This window comes from Gadus macrocephalus, chromosome 11, assembly GCF_031168955.1.
Source record: "Gadus macrocephalus chromosome 11, ASM3116895v1".
Lineage (NCBI taxonomy): Eukaryota > Metazoa > Chordata > Actinopteri > Gadiformes > Gadidae > Gadus > Gadus macrocephalus.
This window is the reverse complement of record NC_082392.1, coordinates 13,086,835-13,109,648: the sequence shown is the minus strand read 5'-3', so window position 1 is coordinate 13,109,648 and position 22,814 is coordinate 13,086,835. Positions and strand designations below refer to the sequence as shown.

Sequence of the window (22,814 nt, the reverse complement as noted above, 5' to 3'; positions counted from 1 at the left end):
CAGAACATGTTGGGGGCGCAACCGGAAATTTTAGGGGCACACACACCGTGAATCAACATGCTAACCATATATACACATTTCTACTAATTTTCAGTGTATTACTAATAAATATTTTGATAATAGATGCAGAAATTAAAATTTGCCGTTTCAAATTCTGTGTCTCATTTTAATGCGCACTTTTGAAGATGCAACATAGAAAATAAGCCATCGCTGTCATGACAGTAAAAAAAATACATATACCATACATTCAGAAAAAAAAAAGTGCTTAGTAACCTTTAGGTCATTTCACAGTTAAAGGGGAAATCCGGTGTAAGATGGATCTGGGATACATTTTGAATGATAGCAAGTTCAAACGTTCGTTGGGGAGCAAAGAAACGCTTATACAACGCATTTTATGCTGGCTGTTTTTAGCCGATTCTACCAAATTGATATATATCGGAATGCTAAGGGCATCTCTTATGGTGAGAGCCACTCTCATCGCTATTTTAAACCACTTACAAGGCTAGAAGTAGCCCAACACTTCTTTAGTAGTATAATGAGGGTCTTAACACATAAAAGAAGGCATTATTAACTTTGTAATGGAACAGATAGTTCATTATAAAGGACATTTTATACACACACAATACCTTCAGTAGTTCACCCGTCGAAGCAAACCCTACATCCGTCAACAACACACAAGCTCTCTGTTCGTCAATCGACTTAAAAACAAGATGGCGTCGACGGGTGAACTACTGAAGGTATTGTGTGCATAAAATGTCCTTTTTAATAAACGATTTATACACTTACAAAGTTAGCAATGCCTCGTATTATGATAAGACCCACATTATACTACCAAAGAAGTGTCGGGCTACTTCTAGCCTTGTAAGTGGTTTAAAATAGCAGTTTCTTTTTTACCATGAGAGATTCATTAGCATTCCAACTAGGGATGGGCAACGATCGTCGAATAGTCGAATAGGCTGAAAGCCCACGTTGAAATAATTTTAATGTTGAATGTTGATGGCGCAGTTGTTGAAATAAACAGATTGATTTCATACAAAAGCCTCTCCTAGTGTCATTGTGTGTGCGTGTATACGAGGTGCATGTGTGCGTGCGTGGGGTGGTTCTTGATTGACGGATTATCGAATACTTATTCATTTTTGCCTGAAATGCACATCCCTAATTCCAACGTATATCATTTTGGTAGAATCTGATAAAAACAGCCAACTTAAGAATGCATCGCATCTGCGTTTTTTGGCTCCCCAACGAACTAAATAAAAAAGGGTTGAAAAAGTGCCGTTTTGGACGCCTGAACAGCGTCAACAGTGGATGATGTGCTTTTTTTGCACAGCAATCTAAAGCACCACGCCAAACACCAGATAGTGTAATTACCCGGCGGTCCATCTAATGTGTCCAAAAAAAAAAAATAGATACTTAAAAAAAGATCAACAGTTCTCATCTATCCTAACGGTTTCCATGTGTGCGTGTATGGTTTATTTCAAAGACATTGCACACTAATCAACAGTCAAACTATAGGAGAGCCAGTTAGCCTAAGAGGCTAGTTTACATCCGTTGTCCCCTGAGATGATTCTGCCGCAGATAATGTCCCTTGTTGGGTTTCTAGGGCAATATTTAATGTTGCTCCGCTACCAAAATAAGCAAAAAAGGATTATGGACAGACACATACACCAAATCTATTTAGAAGAGAAGAAGCTGAAAGAGCTGTTCTTGTTAATACTTCTTCTCGGACTGTATGTTTGTAAACAGCACGCAGGCTTTATGCGCATGCTCGCCTCTTCTTCTTTTTTTGCTGGAGTTCTGTAGCAGAAGCAGCTCCCCTTATGGGCCTGGAATGTGTACTACAGTGTTTCTACAGCTCGACGCGGTTTTGCAATGAATCCGTCTTTACGGAGATATTCCTGAACCGCATCAAAGGAAAACTGATCGTTTTCGCCTGTGTGGACGGGGCCTGACTACCAACTTGTAGAGCACAAATGTAATACCTTGAACGGAAGTAAATTGGTTGAAATGTTTTAACACACAAAATGGAGTATGTCATTTGAATAAGATATACGTTCGCAATTTACGATGCTTAACGTATGATAGTCAGTCATTTTTGAGAACTAAATCGAATATCAATTCAGAGCGAAGTTGAAGGCCCAATTTGGTTTGACAAGTAGCCGTGAAATAAGTGGCATAATGTATAGAACGCCGGTCATTATGGGGAAAATAAGCCCAGACAGGCCAAACAGGACACCGACGCGCAGCGGAGGTGTTTTGCCTCGCCCTGAAGGGGCTTATATTTGATAATGACCAGCAACGTTCCATACATTATGCCACTTATTACACGGCTACTTGTCAAACCAAAAACTATCTTCAAACGCTGTGTCTTTTTGCAATTTATTTGTTATCAGCATTCATAGTTTTGATCAGCAGAGAAATAGTCAGCCAAAAAAATATAAATAAATCAACTTTCCTTGACAGCGGTCAATTATACTTAACTATGAATTAGTAGTATAGTCAGCTCAAGGCAGGGCAATAAACAGTTGGATATCGCCCTGCTCGTGGACGGCTTACTGCTCTCGACTTCGTCTCGGGCGGTAGGTAACCTTCCATGAGCCGGGCATATCCAACTATTTATTGCCGTGCCTTGAGGTGATTATCCCATTCATTCTACTTCTTGCTTGCCAACATAATGAAACAATTCAAATACTTATTACTGATAATTATGCTTTTTCTTATTCGTATTGCATGCTTATTAAATGTATACTCTGTTCGACTTCATCTCCCTCAAAAAGTAGTCCCCTTTAATTACGATCGATCAAACATGCATTCCTTATTCCAAATATATTTTTGTAATAAATGGTTAACAAAATTATTCAGCCATTACATGGTCTATTTTACATGTTGAAATGTTTAGAACTACGGTGAATAACGTAAGCTCAGCTGCAGCTAATTAGTTTATATAGCAACCACACAAGGCTGCGTCTGATCACTAGTTGAACAACATAGTTGCTACATTGTATCTCGCTTGCGAAACTTTGTAAAGACTGATCCTCCATAGATTTCCGACACATTTTAGAAACTTTTTTAAACACGGTTTATTTTTTGCTATGGTTGAAATTTCTGTAAAGAATACAAGCGGCGTATTGATCTACTATTTCATAACGCTGTGCTCAGTCAGCAGCAAGTAGAGGCACGTTCACGGTCCTGGTGATAACGAGACGGCTCGCCAGTGATGTCTCACGCTTACGCGTGTTCCCGACAGCTTCATGTGCGCTGTGTTGGTAATCTAAGGCCCCGTTTACACAAAGGGAAACACAGATATTTCCACGTGGTTTGGCCTCTCATTTAAACGAAAACGCCGTTTTTAATCAGAGAAAACGATCATTCCTAAAAACTGCGGCCAAAGTGGAGATTTCTGAAAACGCCGGTTATGTGTTGACGTGTCAACGGGGAAAAACAGGGTTTTAGGTTCTGAAGCGTCACATTATGCGCCAGGAAATGCTTAACGTCATATGAGTGCCCTATGAAAGGAACAGGAAGACGCTTGTGTTATTCGTTGTTGTTGATTCTGAGGATTCTGATTGGCTTTCATGGCTTTATCCTTCTCCCTACACTGCGGCCCATAGGTTTGGCATAGTTATAATGGCGCTCGGCGGCGTATTTATGAGTTTTGTAAACGACAACTTTTCGAAAACGCTGTTGTGTGCACAATGTTATTTTTGAGACCGGAGGGGGGGAAATTTGTTTCTAGAAATACCCTACTACGTATAAACATGGCCTAAAAGTTCTTCACAGCAGGGTTTTTTTTAATTCGATAAAAAAAAGTCTGAACTAAACAGAACTTAGCAGGATCAGTTTCAAGTTCGAAACGCCTTTATTCCCTTGCAGCTTATCACCTACTATACTTTTGCTTTTATTTATGAGAAGCACATTGTATTGCCACTGCATGGAAGTTGCACTTGCCCTTATCTAGAGCTTACCAGCTAAAACTAAGCAAAGTCGATGCCAACAGACGGTTACAATGTCAAACAATAGTCAAGTATGTGATATGATGGTTGATCCTTTTATATTGAGTAAAACGTTCATGTTCCGCCATGTTCATAAGCGTCACTAGTAAACCATACGTCACCAAATGGGCATCTCTTATCAAAATCTGGCCCCAGTTGCCGAACGGAAGTAGAATCATAAGAGCGTCATGGGGTGTCGTTCAGCCCATCGGAATGTAGATGTCACTCGCCGGCGTGGGTCCCAGTAAACATACACAAGAACTTTAGTGCCTAGTTCCTACCACACATTTGTTCCTTCATCATGGTGCGTGAGATTTTGAGTGGCGTGTCCCGAGCTCAGATGTCCCGGTTTCCACCAACCACTATACCCCTTTGTCCGCGATTGCATAGCCAACGTGGTCTTATTATAGCCCGATCATTAACTAAAAAACACAGAAAGAATTAAGCATCCAGGCTTCCAGCATATGATTTCAACAATGTATGACGGCATACGCAATCCGCATTACGCAACACTCGATGGTCGCACAGTGCTGATGGAATCCAGCGGACGAGCGGTGGGTGGAGATGTGCGCGCATTTCAGAAGCAGGGAGATACCGCACAAAAATCGATTTCTGATTCGTCAGTTTGCCGTGTGTCTGCCTGCCACAAATGCTCCCGTTGAGCGGATCTTTTCCATAATAAGCAACCCCACACACTACTACACACACACACGATCAACTAAGCTATAATCTGGCACATAAGCAATCGCTTTAGTTATTCAGTGTTTCATGTATTTATGCTTTTTATTATTTTTCTATTGACCAAATGTATGACTATCTTGTGTTCTTGTGGCTCGGCATCAGCAGCAGCACTTGCCTCAACTACGAGCGTGCAGGCAAAAAGCGCGGCTCCTTTAAATGGAAAAGAAAAATCGCAAGAGCGATATGAGCTGTAAATATTTTGGACAGCGTTGCGTTTTTAGCTATTCGGCGATTTTGCATAATCGCCTTACAGCTTTTGGTGTGAACGTACAGTTTGGATGTAATGAACGTCAATTGCTTAGCAACGGTGAATTATTCACCGGAATTATCCGGAAGTTGTGAAGGGACCATGCAGTCGAACGAGCATTCCACGGCATTGAGGAGACCCGTGTAATAAATACATATAGGATATTTACTGAAATCACTATGTATCCGAAGTGAATACAGATGTCCAGGTAATTGTAATTGATAACCTAGTTTAAATGTAACACATTGCTTCTTTAAATACGATATTGGACATATCCTGCTAGTCTCGACTAGTATTCGGTGTGCTAGATGCAATTTCGGACGCAGCCTTTAAATTGTCGACATGCTGATGTGCTGCCATTTTGGTCAGGGCATCCCGTATACGTCCATGTTATATCACATCCATGTGTTCTACACAACCATTGCCATCACCAGCCATGCCACCGAATTCAAAAGAGAAACGAATGACCCAGGCAGCCTCGCACAAGGATTTACGCATCATTTGGGCATTACAATGACCCGTTCGGGGAAATTCATTTGTTCAATACAGTGATCGTCATAATAGCTGTTCAACTTTAATCAGTATTAATACATCGTTTACTAGTGTAACGTTAGGGCGCTGGATCTCTTGTCAATGCGAATTCTGCAGTAAGCAGACGCTGAAGAACATTAGTTATTCAGTACATTTATGGTATCCAAGAAGCGATTATCAGAGGAACATGAGATTCATATTTACTATTTGACTATTTTTTTGTACACGTTATACTTTCTTTCAGAAGTCCGGGGTCATAAAATATTAATTGCACGTTCATTACATCCATTAGGTTTTAAACATTTGACTTTATATTGAGACAACAACATGCAGTGGCTCGTAAATAAACGCAAATATGTCCGAAACGGAAAACCACCATGGGTGTCTTCTACCACGAACCACTACTGAATTGTGTGTACGCAATTGACTGTGCTAGGGTTAGCTCTACCATGGTATTCATCAAATAGCTCTTCAAACGGGAGGATTTAATGCCCCCGGTAGCAGACAAAGATACAGAACTACAAGGATTTGCATGCTAACAAATTGAAAACCAGTTATACTTTAAGTCGTTTATCGATCGTGCAACACCTCGTTATGTGAAAACATGACTTACCCGGCAGAGGGCTGAACAACTTTTCCTGAAGTCGTCCAGATCGTCATAAATATGTTAGGCGGTAATCCACTTTTGTAGACTATCCACTGTGGCCGAGACGTTTGGTTCTGTTATGAGCATAATCCAAGATGGTGGTAAAAGGGATCGTGGAAAGTCAACACAAACGGGATAAACTAAAAGCAAACTTGGGTTGAACCATTAAGAACGGACTTCACGGACATGGCTGGAAGTGCGCTTGCGCACCCATCAAGTCGTTAACATACGTAATGGTGTGTTCATCAATCCTCGGACGCCAGACTTCCGAGTCGAAAGTCGAATATCTCCCAGCTTTCTTGCGGCATTTCTCGGAGGCACGCCCCCTTGTTGACTACCGGGATCCCACCGGACGCGTACGCGCCGCGGAACGGCTGCGTCCTCTGCCCTGCGTCCATTCCTACCGGGCGCGTAACGGCAGCGTAGCGCTGCCTTGCGAGCCAGCCGTATTCACGCGAGATCACGCGATAATCCTAAACCTAATGTACTCACCTTCCACTCCCAAAACCATTGCAATTAAATGCCACGCTTTGTCCTTTCTGAAATTTTCCTTATAAAAAGGATGATTTGGTACATAAATGACTTCATGTTGCTGAACTTCGACAATGAGTCTCTCGTCGTCCACGTTGCCGACCCTCTGAGACCCACCGGTCATGACGTAATAATGTTCATGTGAAGTTACATGAGCTGAGTATTGTGTTTTATTTTGTGACCGGATGCTCTATGGCTTTTACTTTTCACTTCCTGCCCGGCTCGACCTGCTCTGTCGAAATTGACGCGGTTTAGCAGCGGCTGGCAGCAAAAATAGAATTGGACGGAAAGATAGCGCCGCAGCGCGGCACGCCGCTCCTGGGACGCTGCTGAAACGTTCCGCGGCGCGCCCGGTGGAAATGGTCCCATTGATTATAGTGGAAGCGATCAGCAGCGGTGACCGCGGCGCAGCCGTCCCGCGGCACGTACGCCTCCGGTGGAATCAAGGCCTAAAGGTACGGCCACACCAAACGCGTTACCCGCGTACCACGCGTATAAAATCTGCAATTTTTCCATAGGGAAGCATTGGTTTACGCGCGTATGAGGTGCGTAGCGTACACGCGTATCATGCGTACCAAGCAACATTTTACTCGCGTTAGGGGCGTATGAGGCGCGTATATATACGTGTGTACGCGAGGAGTTCAAAAAATTTAACTTTTTACGCTCATACGCGTGATACTTAGCCGCAATAGCCAATCAGCGTGGAGCTTGACCCGACGTCACTGGCAGAGAGTAGTGACCCTTGCACAGAAGCATACGGCCGACATCTTTCTTTATTCTGGGTGGAAATAGTAACATAGTTACGCCATTAAATGCGTTTATGGAAACATTTTTAGCGAGAAATGTGCATTTTACTTTCATAATGTTCACTCGGTGAATGTGAAGGATGTTTGGTTTGATAGTTATGACGAAGAGTGAACGCTCCGTTCACTTGCATGGACAGAGTCTCTGGTTGCTAAGCAACCTCAACGTCTTGGCGGACTATTTCTCTGCCGATCAACACTACGAATGCTGGAAACACACCAGACACACCATGTGAAGTTATTTAACCCGATTATTGTTATTTATATCCGAGATTATTTAATCTAACCCGATTCAAGCTCTATCATGCACCCAGACACGGCGGCGTTTGGGTTTCCTTCCTCGGACTCCTAAATCCAGCGCAGCCACAGGCGCGTAGCTGCGTAGGTAGGACCATTTTTGACACAAAATGGTCAAGCAACATTTTAGCTGCGTTACGCGCGTACATGGTACGCGGGATATGCTTTTGGTGTGTCCGCACCTTAAAGGCCTCCACACACCGGCGCCGCAGCGGTGCGGCGCGCATTTTACGCGCGTCAAAAGCACGCCCCTAGCACCAATAGGAGGCGGCGCGACGGCCGCGCTGCAGTATAAAATCAGTCACCTATCAATCAACCGCAGCAAAGAGACGGAACGCAATGGGTGAGTAGCCTATTGTAGCCTTGTTTATTTATTTTCCATATTTTTGGCTGAATAATTAGAAAAATGTATAATCTGCGCAGTGAAAGTATGTTTTCAAGCATCAGATCAACTTAGTTTGTAGGGCACTTTATCGTTTTATTTACTGTCATTTCTTATTTATTTTATATTTTGCAATTATTCATCTGCATCAACAATCTCAATAACTGCAGGACCTTCTATTAAGCCTTTTTAGTATATAGTGCAGTCACCTTTTAAGGCCAATTGTTATTGTGTGTATTTATTGTATTGAGCTCCTGGATGGCTTTATTGATCCCCATTGGGACCAATACAATATCTATCTATCCATCTATATAGCCTTAACATAGCCACACATTTACATGTATGCAGCCAGTAGTTATCCATTTTAATTGAGCAAGCTCTTTAACATTTTATTGAGTTTTTTTTATTTCAAACGAACAAATAACTGTTGCCAGACAGAGGGGGGCTGCCCTTCTTCTCCTGCGCTGTAGGCGGGCAAGGAGAAGACGAAGGGTTTGGGTGCACCCCATCAATGAATGGAGACAAGAACAGGGGGTATGCCACAATCTGGTACAGGAGCTCCGTGCAGATCCTGAGAGGCACGCCAATATTTCTGCCAAGTGTGCAATGGCAGAACCATATGGTGCAGCCTATATGATGACCTATAATCTAGTTATTATCCCTCTCTGGTATACTCTTTTGCATATATATAAATATACTTTTTTTTTATCCTTCGGGATAAATACAGTGATGTTATTGCTGTGCTGGATTCAGTAGCCAGTGTATTTTATTTGAGTGCTCGAGACACTTAATGTTATTTTTCCTTAAAGCCAGAGAGACAGTTAATACATGATCTGATACCAGAGAGACAGTTAATACATGACAATGCATTTTTGAGCTTTGCCTGTGTTTTCTTTTACTTATCTATTTTATTGTATGAGAATGTTTCTATGTGAAGCACTTTGAGTCTGCTTCATGCATGAAAAGTGCTATATAAATGAAGTTGCCTTGCCTGGAATCGAGCCTTTATCCAACGCGAGTAACGCGTTTGGTGTGGCCGTAGCATTAGCCGTAAGTTATGGCGTGTTCCACGCCGTGCTCCGAGACCGGAAATGACGCCCCAAATGAAACTCAGATGGCCGGTGTCCGAGGCAACTGGATCACACCATTAAGAGGTGGTTATATGGTGTGTTCCTGAATCCTCGGACGCCAGCCTTCCAAGTTGGCGCTTCACTCTCCTGGTGATAACGAGACGGCTAGCTTTTTTACTCAAAAGCTGTGCAGAGGAACTAACAACAGCATGGTGTCCAATATTCCAAAAGTCACTTAACATTCACACAGTTCCAGCTCTGTGGAAGAAGTCAATTATAACTCCAGTGCCTAAAAAGCCCTGTGCCACAGAAAACAATGATTTCCGTCCCGTAGCCCTTACTTCTATTGTTATGAAATGTTTTGAAAAATTTGTTGTGTCACTGCTCATGAAGGATGTTGAGCCAAAGTTAGACGTGTACCAGTTTGCGTATAAGCAGGAATGCAGTACTGATGATGCAATCCTTTTCACCTTGCACTTTATTTCCAAACACCTTGAGAACACAAAAGCATATGCTAGAATTGTATTTGTTGATTTCAGCTCAGCTTTTAATACAGTGCAAATTCACATACTATTAGAGAAGCTCAAAGACATGAGTGTAAACCCCACCTTGATCAAATGGTGGGACTCCTGATTTCATCTATTTCCCATTATGGTTAATGGTTTGGGTACTTAGTCCACCATTGTTGATTTCTCACCTGAAGAGCCAATCTCCAGAGCTATGGCTCGCCAGGCAATGTCCTTTTTGGAGTTGTCTTTGTAATGACGGGAACTTTGGTCACACAATTCGACATATTTTTCCACCTCGACGACCAGTCTCTCATCGTCCATTCTCGGAATTGTTTCTCCATTCCTTTCTCATCCAGTGGTGAGGGGTAGATATTGAGGTGCCTACGGGACCCGGGATGTACAAACCAGCTTTTACAAAGCGCTTTTTCAGGGGCGGCGACGCTAGGGAATAGAACATTGGCTCGAAGACTAATTACGCCCCGTGCCCACTACCTCCGTCCGTTGACTGATCCCCATTGACTTTGAATGGGGACGGACGCGCAATGCATTGTGGATCCGTCCGTTCCGTTGGAGCCTTCGGCGCCGTCAGTAAGTTGAAAAATGTTCAACTTTTTCGGCAGCGACGGATCCGTCATCCAATCAGATCGCGTATGCAAATTTAAGCACTGTGACGCGACTCGGGCTCTGACGATACTGGAAAGCGGGAAAGCGGGTCATCTTGCATCGCAACAAGCAGGAAGTAGCGGGAAGAACCCGGCGAAGCGATTTTATTGGCTGACGGATGCCTCTGCAAAGACTACTCCCCCATCAGTCAGCCACGCCTTCCCACGTCCGTTGACTGACGGAGGTAGTGGGCATGTAGGGTTAGGCGGCGCGGCGCGAAACGCTGCCGCGCAGCTAGTCGGCGCCGGTGTGGGCTAGTAGCCTACACCCGGAATAATGGGGGCATACTTTTTAACACGCCGCTGCGGCGCCTGTGTATTTAGGCCTTTAAGGAGTCCGAGGTAGGAAACCCAAACGCCGCCGTGTTTGGGTGCATGATAGAGTTTAGATCGTGTTAGATTAAATAATCTCGGATATAAATAACAATAATCGGGTTAAATAACTTCACATGGTGTGTCTGGTATGTTTCCAGCATTCGTAGTGTTGATCAGCAGAGATAATCCGCAAAGACGTTGAGGTTGCTTAGCAACCAGAGACGCTGTCCATGCAAGTGAGTGGTGCGTTCCCTCTTCGTCATAACTATCAAACCAAACATCCTTCACATTCACCGAGCGAACATTATGAAAGTAAAATGCACATTTATCGCAGAAAAATGTTTACATAAACTCATTTAATGGCCTAACTATGTTACTATTTCCACCCAGAATAAAGAAAGATGTCGGCCGTATGCTTCTGTGCAAGCGTCACTACTCTCTGCCAGTGCTCGGGTCCTGAAGGTGCTCACCGAGGCACACTTTAAAATGCTGATTTTCCCTTTCCAGTGTAATTTTTCCTCAGTCTTCCGCAGCTTCTTTTCTTTCTACTTTTTTTTTACCACTAGACCGTTTCATATAATTTTCTGGTGAAACCGGGTACACGGTTAAGGGAATAAAAACATTGCCTCAAGAGCTCCGGTTCCAGTTTCTGTGTCGTATGGAATGTCGGCCGATGCTTTTCCATATCACTTTCTCTCAAGCCGGGAGAAAAAAAACACTAAGCATTATCCCAATACTTCGTTTCTAGAGTTAGGTTTCTTTTAGCCAGTCCCACAGACACAGCAGTTCAATTTAATGTACTGAACATTTCCTGGCATCGTTTATAAACGTGTTGTACCGGAATAATGCTTTCAAATGCCAAATGGTGGGGAAGGTATGACCCTGTTGGCTTTCCATAATTCCAGCCCCCAACATAAACAACTCTTCCATCACACACACACACACACACACACACACACACACACACACACACACACACACACACACACACACACACACACACACACACACACACACACACACACACACAAATATTTCAGAAATATATTTATGATTTATTACTGATCAAGGATTAAAACGGACCTAATTAAACAAAAGTAAACATAAAACTTTTTTCAAAGAATAAATGTGAAGTATATACATATATTCTGTAAGGGGGCTGTTCTGAATGGCATGCAATGACATTCATATATATACACAATTTTTTCTAAAATCAACAAAATCAACAATAATACAAATGTGGGCAAATATTCACAATCATCAAAAAAATGGAAAACAAAAAGATCAACAATTATAGTGAAAGGTTTATAACACAATGAATAACGTTTCTGTCAATAACAGTAACATACACAATAGGTGTATGTAAACCAATGTACGCATATCAAAATACTTCTGCATGCATATATTTATGCATGTATGTAATACATACATACATACATACATACATACATACATACATGCATACATGCATGCATGCATACATACATAATGTATGTATGTGTATGCATGTGTGTATAAAAATGTTCGTATGGTAAATGAAAATTCATATGGCATATAGATACATAAACAGCATGATCTATTCATAACAGCACTATTTGTTTATCTTCTCTGCGGCTGGTTCATGTTAATAATTTATAGTTACTTACAGTTTTTTTTATGAAGCAAAGTCTTGATATTATAATCTGAAATGGTTTGTAAATGTCAACCATCCTATACTTCAGCATCAGAGAAGGACCTATCTTTGCTGCGACTCGTGAAGCCTGAGTTTGTGTATGTGTTGGATCGGGACTGCTCTTCCTGGAAGGCACTTTCTAGCACCTTCAAGATGGACCTGCGGATCTTCTCCTTAAAGTCCTGGCCCATAAACACATACAGCAAGGGGTTCAGACAGCTGTTTAAGAATGCCAGACTGGTGGCGATTGGGACCCCGATAGTGGTCACATGGTCCAAAGTTTCACTGAACTCTGCAGCTACGTGGTTAACCAGCTCTATCAGAGCCATGATGTGGTATGGAGCCCAGCACAGGAAGAATGCTGTGATGACAGCCGCTATTATTTTGAAAGGTCGCCCTGACCTTGCCAGAGAGCGGTTCCTCCGAAGGCGATGGATTATGACCGCATAGCAGGACACAACAATGGTGAAGGGAACCACGAACCCGAGGAGGAACCGAGTGATGGTCATCGCCTGGTGGCGAAACTGGCGGAGCTGGTTCACGGCGGGGGTTTCGTAATCATCTGAGAGAGCAAAGTTACTGAAGCAGTTGATAATATCCTCATCGTTGAAAGATGCTCCGGTGTCTCTGAAGATGAAGTACGGAGAGCTGAGGAACAATGCCAGCACCCAGACGCCCAGGCTCACGCAGGAGGCCTTGCGAACGCTCCGGTGGTTCTGAGCCCAAACGGGCCACGCCACAGACACGCATCGGTCGATGCTGATCACCACCAGAATGTACACACTGGCAAACATGTTGAGGAAGCCGACAGTGCTGTTGAGTTTGCACATGAATTTGCCAAACGGCCAGTGGAAATCCATTGCTGTGTACGTCACGCTCAGCGGTAAAAATGCTGTGAAGAGGAAGTCAGCCACAGCCAGGTTTAGGAACCAGATTGTGTTGACCGTTTTCTTCATTTTAAATCCAGTGACCCAGATGACCACTCCATTTCCCAGCACCCCAAGAACAAAGGCCAGGCAGTAAACAATAATCGACATGATGTTAAGGGATTGCCTGAGCTCAGCATGTTCATCCTCGTCTTCATACTCTTCTTCAAAAGAACCGTTTCCCCCAGACAGGTCTGTGACATTGCTGTGATAGTAGGGTGTAGTGCTTATGATGTCCATCATTGTCTTCAGACCTGAATAGCAAATTAAACAAAAAATATAATTTCTCATTTGGTCAATTTATCCATTCGTCATGTTTTAACATTGACCACCAGATGGCTGTGACGGTCTTCAAGTTCAAGAACTTTCAAAGGAGCGTGCGAAATGTTGGGACAATTGACGAAAAATGTACAGGACAATGACACTTTTGTTAATTAATACAATTATGGTTCTTACAAACATACCTACGATATGAAAACATTCGGATTTTAGCCTACAAACACATTTTTACTGTTAGATCTTTATGAAACGGGGGGTTCTTTTTCAATCAAAATAAAATATTACATTGAGGTCTTGTTTAAATAGAAGCCTGCATATAGATTTGAGAATGGATCTTTTGAGAAAAGGTACATTTAAATGTAATGTTAAACTTGCCAATTAGTCAACATCATAGTCTTTTTCTATAGCCTAGATCTAAATCTTAATTTGATCATGCGAATTTTTAGATAACACTTTTCAAGTAGGCCTAGATCTATAGTAAATATATTTACGTTTACGTACATTCAATTATTGACTAACGAGCAAAACAAAAATGTTAATTATATGGCTGGAGAAACCGGCTGCCAGGAACATAAAATATAGCCGATGCTTTGCTTTGTCTATTTGTAATAGTTGTCAAACTATTTTCCTTGACGGATGATGGATCAATACCCTTCTGTTACTATTGTATGATGCACAATATTGTTGTTGTCTCACTTACCTATTGTTTCTGGTGTGAAGTAGTGACCAGCAGGACAACTGTCTGAGTCCAACTGAATGCTGCGAGGCACCGACTTCTTCTTGCTCTTAGAAACTTTGTGACGTCAACCCTTCTCGCCGGGGCGGTACTAACCTCCTACATCAATGTATAATACGAACAATTACAAATAATTTCATTTGTAGCCCCAAATCTTCAAAACGAGCCACATTAAGCCTATACCATTCTTAAGGAATTAAGGAAGCATTCATTATAAAAAATAGTAATTTGAAGATATAAAAACTACTATAAACTAAACCTTAGATATACTTAACTTATACGTTTTTTTAAAACAGTGTTTATAGGTTACCTATCAAAATAACGAGGGATTAAGGAGATGCAGGCTGAAAAGACTAGAGGACAACTGTAGTGTCCTAGAAGCCAGCGGGTCCCCTGTGGGTGGCTTGAGCCCGTGTTGAGGTTGTACGAGATGGTTTTGGGTTGACTGTTTTGACTCAACCTTGGGCCATACGCATTTTAACATCCCCTGGCTCCACTGTAATTCAAAGTAAGTGAGAGTCACAACATCTGTCACTAATTTAGGGCTGCCAACAGGGAGGGCCACTCCCTTGCTGACACTGTCCACTGAGCTGTTGTCTCTAACGCAGACCTGCACACAAAGGCAATCAGGTTTCATCCAGAAGTACTAATGTATGTTATTATAGCGGTGACATCTGTCTAACACTAGACAGAACCTTTGATTTCTTTGCCCTGCAGAGAATAGTTTTTTATTAAACAGACATTTCAGAAAAACAAAACTTTGCAAATGTTTGCAAATGCAAAAGAGGGTAATTGTATTCAACTGGATAATAAAACATTGTTTTCTATATTATTGCGCTGCAATCATTGTCTAATCAGGATATCATTATTTTATTAGGAATAATAAAATTCATCTATAAACACTCAGACTATGGCTTTTTGGAATCAATGTTCTTTCCCTTATTTCCCTGGCAGGTTTACAACCAATCCAGTGCATGCATTCAGTGTTAAAGATTGAATGTCCGAGATGCTTTAGAAAGATTTCAGAAATGTGTGAACGGTTGGTGAACACAATAGTAAGAGAACATGAGAATATAATATGATCAAGAACGAGTCACGAAGGTGGGGGGATGTTTCCTCAAGGGACTGAACATCAACCTGACATGATGTAGAGAGAAGGGAAAGGAAGCCCTACCCCAACCGATCGAATCCATGTACCTCCCACGTGTTTCTCATTCCTTCATAACACATCTGCTTACATCTGCAGAAGACCGCAGTGGGCCTCCAAGTGCTCTGTGGAAATATCTGGTTAAAGCTGACAAGATTGTATCGGATATATCTTGTAAGACTCTGACCGTACACAGAGACATGATTCATTCATCTCAAAACGGAATCCCATTCAAAGTTGACTAACAACAAAACCATTTGGGACTTTCCCCAAAAATGAATGTACTCGTAATTTCTTATAACCATAGAATCAGACCATAGGATCTTGTGCTTGCATACCAAGACACAATAGCGTAACCTGATCAGGTCCTCACTCTCTAAACTGTTAGAATCTGCCCTTCCCTAAAGTCGGTCCAAAACTAATATGCAATGCACTCAGGGACTCCTGTACCCTGCCAATAGGCCAGATGTGAGGGGGAGGCAAGTCTGTATGATTGTGTGTGTGTGTGTGTGTGTGTGTGTGTGTGTGTGTGTGTGTGTGTGTGTGTGTGTGTGTGTGTGTGTGTGTGTGTGTGTGTGTGTGTGTGTGTGTGTGTGTGTGTGTGTGTGTAAGTGTGTGTGTGTGTGTGTGTGTGTGTAAGTGTGTGCATTCATGCGTGTTTGTGCGTGTGGGTGATTGCTTGCGTGGGTGTGTGTTTGTGAGTGTGTGCGTGTGTACATGCATGCATGTTTGTGTGTGTTTGCATGATTGTGTGTACATTTGAGTGTGTGACTTACAAAAACGAGAGGACGGGGGAAGAGAGTATGTGTGTGTAGCACATCTGTAGCCTCTCATCCAACAACACCCTTATCCATGTGAGTGGGAGGATGTATGATTGCTTGCATTGCCTCCTGAGTGCAGAAATATTAAAATGTTGAATGGATTTAGCTCAGCTATGCAAACTTGAATCGAACCATATGACAAAAGAAGCTAACATCTCCTTCTGTGGTGTGTTTGAGCTGGCTTTCAGACTTTGTTCTGTCTTAAGACGAGCTAAACAATTAGCATTCTGTTTGCTTTTGCTCTATTTTTCTTGTTAGAATTTGATCTTGGTGTTCCCAGTTTTATAAAATGTTGTCTTTGAAAAAATGTTTTCACCAAAACGTTCAATCAAAGTGTGTTGCTTGTGTCTGGAATGGATATTAATAGTTATCCCAAGGCTATAGTTTGAGGGAAGCCTTTACAGACCAAGGTTTGGCATAGTTCTTGATATGCCAACCAAACATGTAATTATGTGTGTGCAGCACAAATACCAATTTAGTTGTGTTGAGCAACTGGTGTGGTTCAGGGGAATTTAAGTTTTTTAGGGGTGGCTGGTTTTGTTGGAAGCTCTTGATTGAAAGAGTTGGGGGTGTATTTTATTATTCAATACATTTGTTGGTGGGGTGGGGCAAGGGCCCAAAAGACTTGAGTAAAATGTATGCCTAAATCTAGGGCAGTGAAAAAGTAATGACATGGTATACAGGGACATAGTAATTTACTCCGTCATTTTTAAAGCTCTTAAGTGAAAAGAAAACCATGAGCTCAAACTTTTTTGTTGCATTCACAACATCTTTCTTCAATTCCCAAAATAAAAGAAGTGTGTTAATGATGAACATTGTCAATAAGAGAAAGAGCTGACGCGCTGCGGAACCACATGTGTGTGTTTCATGTCCTCTGAGGTTTGTTGATCTTGTTGTGGTGCTGACTGGAAGTGGGGCTCCTGTGTCATAGGGGATGCAGGGGTAAGGAGGGGTGTGGAGGGGTGTCATGGGGTGTGGAGGGGTCAGGAATTTTATTTTTTGAGTAAAGACAGTTGCCAACTGCTTCCCCCTTCTGCCCCAGTGCTCTGGGGCTTTTCTTGTTTCCTCTGGATTACACCACACGCGAAGGAAATGCTATACACTCATTCACCTCAAACCACTTCCTTATATTTGTCCCTACTTCCAACCACATCACCATTGTATGCACGCGCACACACACAAACCTTCACACACACACACACACACTCACACACACACACCAGATGCACATGCTCATGCACACACACACACACACACACACACACACACACACACACACACACACACACACACACACACACACACACACACACACACACACACACACACACACACACACACACACACACACACACACACACACACACACACACACACACACACAATGACACAGTGTGCCCTCTCTGTCTATCCCCCTGTATATTTTGAGAAGTGCTGGAAATGGATGTGGAGAACAGGAAGCGGGTGGAAAGGGGGCACAGCTGGTAAAATAAACGAGGAATTGATATTGTATGTTATCTATGATGTCTTCGCTGCGTACTGTGGATGAAAAATCCTCGACTGCGTCAGTATAAGCAAAGATGTTTATTTTATACATTGATGTCATAGACCGACAACATCTGGTTGTCTCGTGGTCTTGAAGAAATGACCACTGGATCTCACTCCCAGCTGCCCTGAAATATGTTGTTTATTTTTTAAATCTCTTTTGGAAGCTTTAGCATACATATGCTAGGGTTAACCCTAACCCTAACATGACGTTTTATATGTATTAAACGTCAAATACGTGTTAGACTAATAAGTATTTGCATATTCATATTTTACATTTGATCAGTTTTGAATACCTTTGCTACCGCACCCATATTGTTTCAATGTTTGGGATTAATAAATGCATCATATGTTATCTTCCAACCATCAATCAAACAAAAAGAGATGATCCCAATCATCATCGCCGTAACGGCCCTCCACTAACCCAGTTCAACATTCAGGGGCTCTTCTGCCTTCGTTAATTTGAGTTGTGTCAAGTGTTTTGTATCTCTTATTTACCTTAAGTTGCTCTTGTGTATCTCTTACGTATCTTAAGTATCGCTTATGTATCTTATGTACCTCTTATGCATCTCTTATGTATCTTATGTATCTCTTATGTATATTATGTATCTTTTATGTATCTCTTACATATCTCTAATGTATCTCACATGTATTTCATCTCTATATTTTGTATCGCTTATGTATCTTATGTATCTCATATGTATGTCTTATGCATCTCTTACGTATCTTATGCATCTCTTATCTATCTAATGTATCTAATGTGTCTCTTATGCAATTCTTATGTATCTTATGTATCTCTTATGTATCTCTTATGCATTTCTTATGTATCGTACGTATCTCTTATGTATCTCATATGTATATCTTATGCATCTCTTATGTATTTTATGTGTCTCTCATGTATATCTTATGTATCTCTTATGTATCTCATATTTATCTCATGTATCTCTCATGTATCTCTTATGCATCTCTTATGTATATGTATCTCTTATCAGATATATGTTTCCTCTGTACCAAATGTGAACAACAAACGTATTAATCTGAAAGTAAAATGGAGAACAGGAAACAAATCTGTTGCCGATGTAATATTTAATCTGTTGGTGTCGTGATATAAAACAGAGAGAAGAAGCATCACATATTTTGTGATGCATGATATGTTTTCTGGTGTAGTGTTTTCCAGGGATGTGTAATGCATTAACACGCAGTTGAGGACCTGCCTGTGCGCAATGGGAATGCGTTATATTTTAACCCTAAGTGCATAATCATAGGGTTCGGTTAAACTTAACCTTCTATTTAAATGTTTGCCTGTCTGGTGCTGATAAACACCTTGGCTCACGTCGGAAGCCTCTCAGAACTTCTGAGTGCATGACACAGCATGACAGTTTTCAGCTACACACACATTGTCCCTGAAAAACAATGTGTTGGCTGAAAATTATTAAACCTTCTCAAGACCTCGATACAATTCAAATTCTCTGATTTTATCATGAAAGAGCAAATAAGAAACTGATGGATTTCAGTGGAAGGATATGAGCATCATAATTTTTTTTCAACCTCAGGTAACTAGGTTATGTATACATACACACACCTGGCTGTATACATTTCTCAAATAGTGTATACCCTCAAACTCTGCAAACATCAATCAATACCATACCATTCATAAGGAATATTATTTGTGCAGTTAGCACCACACTCATCTACTGCTATTACTTCAGCGACTACAACTACTTCTACTTCAGCGGCTACTGCTACTACTACTTCAGCTACTACTACTACTGCCTCAGCTACTACTACCAGTCCAGTACTACTACTACTACTACTACTACAGCTAGTACCACTACTACTGTCTTCCAGCTTTGACAGTATTACAGTTTAGCTTCCAGCTTTTGTAACAATGTATTTCAGCACTTTGCTTCTTCAGGAAATATATATATCTATATTGCATGTATATTTCTATACGCATATATATTTCCTGACAGATCGTTGGTTATTATAACTATGAGGGTAATTGTGTTGCAAGATTGCCGTTGTGAAATTCAGGCGTTTCCGTTCTTTTATTTTAAAGTTTATTAGAATCTTTCACCACACGACTTATCCTTCGGCAACATCTCAAACACAAGTGAACTAGGTGTGAACCTAAAAAATAAGGAAGTATGGGAGTTTCCCGGACAATAATACTTGACCAATAATGCAAGTGCTTAAAGACATGTGTGTAAACAGCACCGTGATCAGATGGTTTTATTCATTTTTAACTAATGGAAAAACAGTAAGTGAAGGTCAACAGAACACTGTCAGAAGGCAAACACTGCAACACAGGAGTGCCACAGGGTTCTGTTGTATCACTAACACTGTTTACATTGTACACCAATGATTGTGGGACTGTGTCCCCTAACAATTATATGATGACATTTGTGGATGATACCGTGCTCCTGAGCCTTCTACACAAAGATATGGAACCCAGGTTGAGTTAGACCTATTTATAAAGTGGTGTGACACCAACTATCTTATTCTAAATTAGACCAAAATCCAGGAGATGGTTTTGGACACTTTATCACTATGGTTCACATTTCTATGCAATACAGCAAAGTGCAATTTAACTTGCAGCCTATCAAGCTTGATGTTAAAATGTTGGTTTGTCTGTTTGTTTTTGTTCTGTTGTACCCTCTGTGAAGTATGTTTCTATGAAAGCAATGATGCACTGTGCCCAAGACAAATTTCCCAACAGGGACAATAAAGTTGACTCTAACCTAACCTACCTAAATAATTTATGAAAGGGTTTGTCTTTACAACATATGCAGCCTAGAAACCTAAATAGATCGTTGTATCTTGTTTACATTGAATACATTGAGTCCTGGGGAAGGCCACAGATGTTTTTGATAAAGGACCTTGAGAGAGGGTAGATAAGGGGATCAGAAATACAGACCTAACACACAGTAGTACAGTGCATTGTAGTACTAACGGGAGTTCGGCTGACGGACAGGAAACATGCGTCTTTTCCTTCTTATGGCGGTGTTCGGAGGGGCAGGTATTCTAACGACTGGTATGAACTAAAACACATCAAATATTGGTTCAGAAATGGTGTCTTGTTTAATCATTTTGATGTATTATTTGGATTGATTTGATATTGATTGCATTCTCTCATTTGCCTTAACTTCTACTTAATGACTGAATCTAAACTTCAAAAAATCTTGAATACGATGCAATTTTTCGTACCTCAGTGTTACCTTTTCATACACAGTTGCCTCTGAGTATGATGACAAGATAGTCGGAGGATATGAGTGCCCAAGGAACTCTGTGCCCTATCAAGTGTCTCTCTGGTCCGGCTACAACTCGTGCGGCGGGACGCTGTTGTCCAGCGAGTGGGTGCTGTCGGCTGCGCACTGCAAACCAAAGTGGGATGTTTCTCCTTGCATATTAAACACTAATACGTTTGCATGCTACCATAGTTTGCTATCCATCACTTGTGAATAACTGCAATTAACTAACTGAAGGCCTTTGGAAACGTGTATTCACGTTTCCAAAGTGAATACACGTTGTTTATTCAACTCCACTCAGGTCGAATGTGGAGATCCGCCTGGGAGAGCACAACATTTGGGAGTCTGAAGGAACGGAACAGTACATCATGTCTTCCCAGTTCATCCGCCACCCAGACTACAGCTCCCGCACACAGGACAGCGATATCATGCTGATCAAGCTGAGCCAGCCGGCTACCCTCAACAGCTATGTCCGCCCGGCCGCACTCCCCAAGGCCTGTGGCGTTGATGGGACGGTGTGTCACATCTCTGGGTGGGGCAGTCTTCGCCCCAGCAATGAGGGCTGTGAGTTATGTCCTGCAATGTGTTTCTGTGTGGTGTTGATGCATGGGTCTAACAGGATGGCAGGGCGTGAGAAAGATCTGAGTATAACATCTGAATGAGGAATGTCTGTCTGTGTGGTAAGGGGGCATGCCTTCCAGCCCAAAGATATGTTCTGGGCTCAAACCCCAATGTCTGGAACCCTTGATCATGCTACCTAAACCCTATCTTCTCTTTAATAACTGTCAAATTCACTGAGTCACTTTGAATCAAAGGGTCTGCTAATTTAATCTGGTAATATACATTGCAATGTATCACCATATTACCACAATATTCTGTTTTCTCAATATAAAAGCATATTTTTTCTGTTCAGCAAGGTATCCTCACGAGTTGCAGTGCTTGGAAGCCCCTCTTCTGAGTGACGATGCCTGCTTCAACGCCTATCCTTTTCAGATCACAGAAAACATGATCTGTGCTGGTTTCCTGGAAGGAGGCAAAGACTCCTGTCAGGTAATAAATCAACCAAACATAGACACACAGCATTATCACGTTGATATTTTACTACTGAAAACAAGTGGCTCAGTCTCCTATAAGGACGTATTTCGATTCCCCCCCCCCCCTTTCCCCAAGGGTGACTCTGGGGGTCCCATGGTGTGTGACGGAGAGCTCCAGGGCGTGGTGTCTTGGGGGCATGGCTGTGCTCTCAGGAAGAAGCCTGGAGTTTACACCAAGGTCTGCAACTACGTCTCCTGGATTGAGGAGACCATGGCGTCGGGCTGAGCAGCAAGACCCAGTGGTGGACGCATGAATGGGCAACGTCCATGGAGAAAACTGGGCATTCAAACCGCTTGGTGCTCTCATTAAATCACTGTACTTTATTCCTGAATCTAAATTAAAATGTAGGTTCAACTTTGAAAGAAAGTGTTGATTATTTCAAATACATTTATTTTCCATAATATTTCATTCATAAATGCTTTTTTACTTTTTCCGTAAATATTTGACAGCAAAAATGCTAAATTCATTACCGCATCTCAGTAAGCCGCCACAGAGCGGAAAAACAATGTGATCCATGTTGATAAAAGTGAAGAATGGCTCCCTCCTCTGGTTTACCAATAGCGTCGGAGAATTTCTTTGATTCGTTTTTTATCCTACGTAAAGCATCATTTTAACAAAACGT

General features: G+C 41.8%; 3 protein-coding genes across 5 annotated transcripts in view; 1 reads left to right on the top strand and 2 right to left on the bottom strand.

Annotated features, from left to right (window-relative positions):
* The window catches only part of LOC132468138 (zinc finger protein 808-like), a 37,803-nt gene extending 31,371 nt beyond the window's left edge, over positions 1 to 6,432 (bottom strand). Inside the window, exon 1 of one of the 2 annotated variants that reach the window (XM_060065809.1) lies at positions 6,122 to 6,432. The gene's annotated coding sequence lies outside the window, so the exon portion shown is untranslated. The remainder of the gene's footprint in view (positions 1 to 6,121) is intronic. The other variant, XM_060065812.1, reaches the window with a different exon arrangement.
* A 5,325-nt stretch (positions 6,433 to 11,757) lies between these two features.
* Positions 11,758 to 14,432, bottom strand: fpr1 (formyl peptide receptor 1). The gene is made up of 2 exons (XM_060065867.1): positions 14,301 to 14,432; positions 11,758 to 13,575 (listed from the first exon to the last, which is right to left on the bottom strand). The coding sequence occupies exon 2, from the start codon at positions 13,562 to 13,564 to the stop codon at positions 12,434 to 12,436; it is 1,131 nt and encodes a 376-aa protein (XP_059921850.1). The 5' UTR covers positions 13,565 to 13,575; positions 14,301 to 14,432; the 3' UTR covers positions 11,758 to 12,433.
* Positions 14,433 to 20,736: 6,304 nt separating this feature from the next.
* Positions 20,737 to 22,558, top strand: LOC132468177 (trypsin-3-like). Of its 2 annotated transcripts, none has more exons than XM_060065881.1 (5): positions 20,737 to 20,883; positions 21,082 to 21,235; positions 21,399 to 21,661; positions 22,011 to 22,147; positions 22,268 to 22,558. In XM_060065881.1, the coding sequence occupies exons 1-5, from the start codon at positions 20,829 to 20,831 to the stop codon at positions 22,415 to 22,417; spliced, it is 759 nt and encodes a 252-aa protein (XP_059921864.1). In that variant the 5' UTR covers positions 20,737 to 20,828; the 3' UTR covers positions 22,418 to 22,558. The 2 variants fall into 2 exon arrangements, with proteins under 2 accessions (XP_059921864.1, XP_059921865.1); XM_060065882.1 differs by having other exon boundaries at positions 20,742 to 20,868.
* The last annotated feature ends 256 nt before the right edge of the window (positions 22,559 to 22,814 follow it).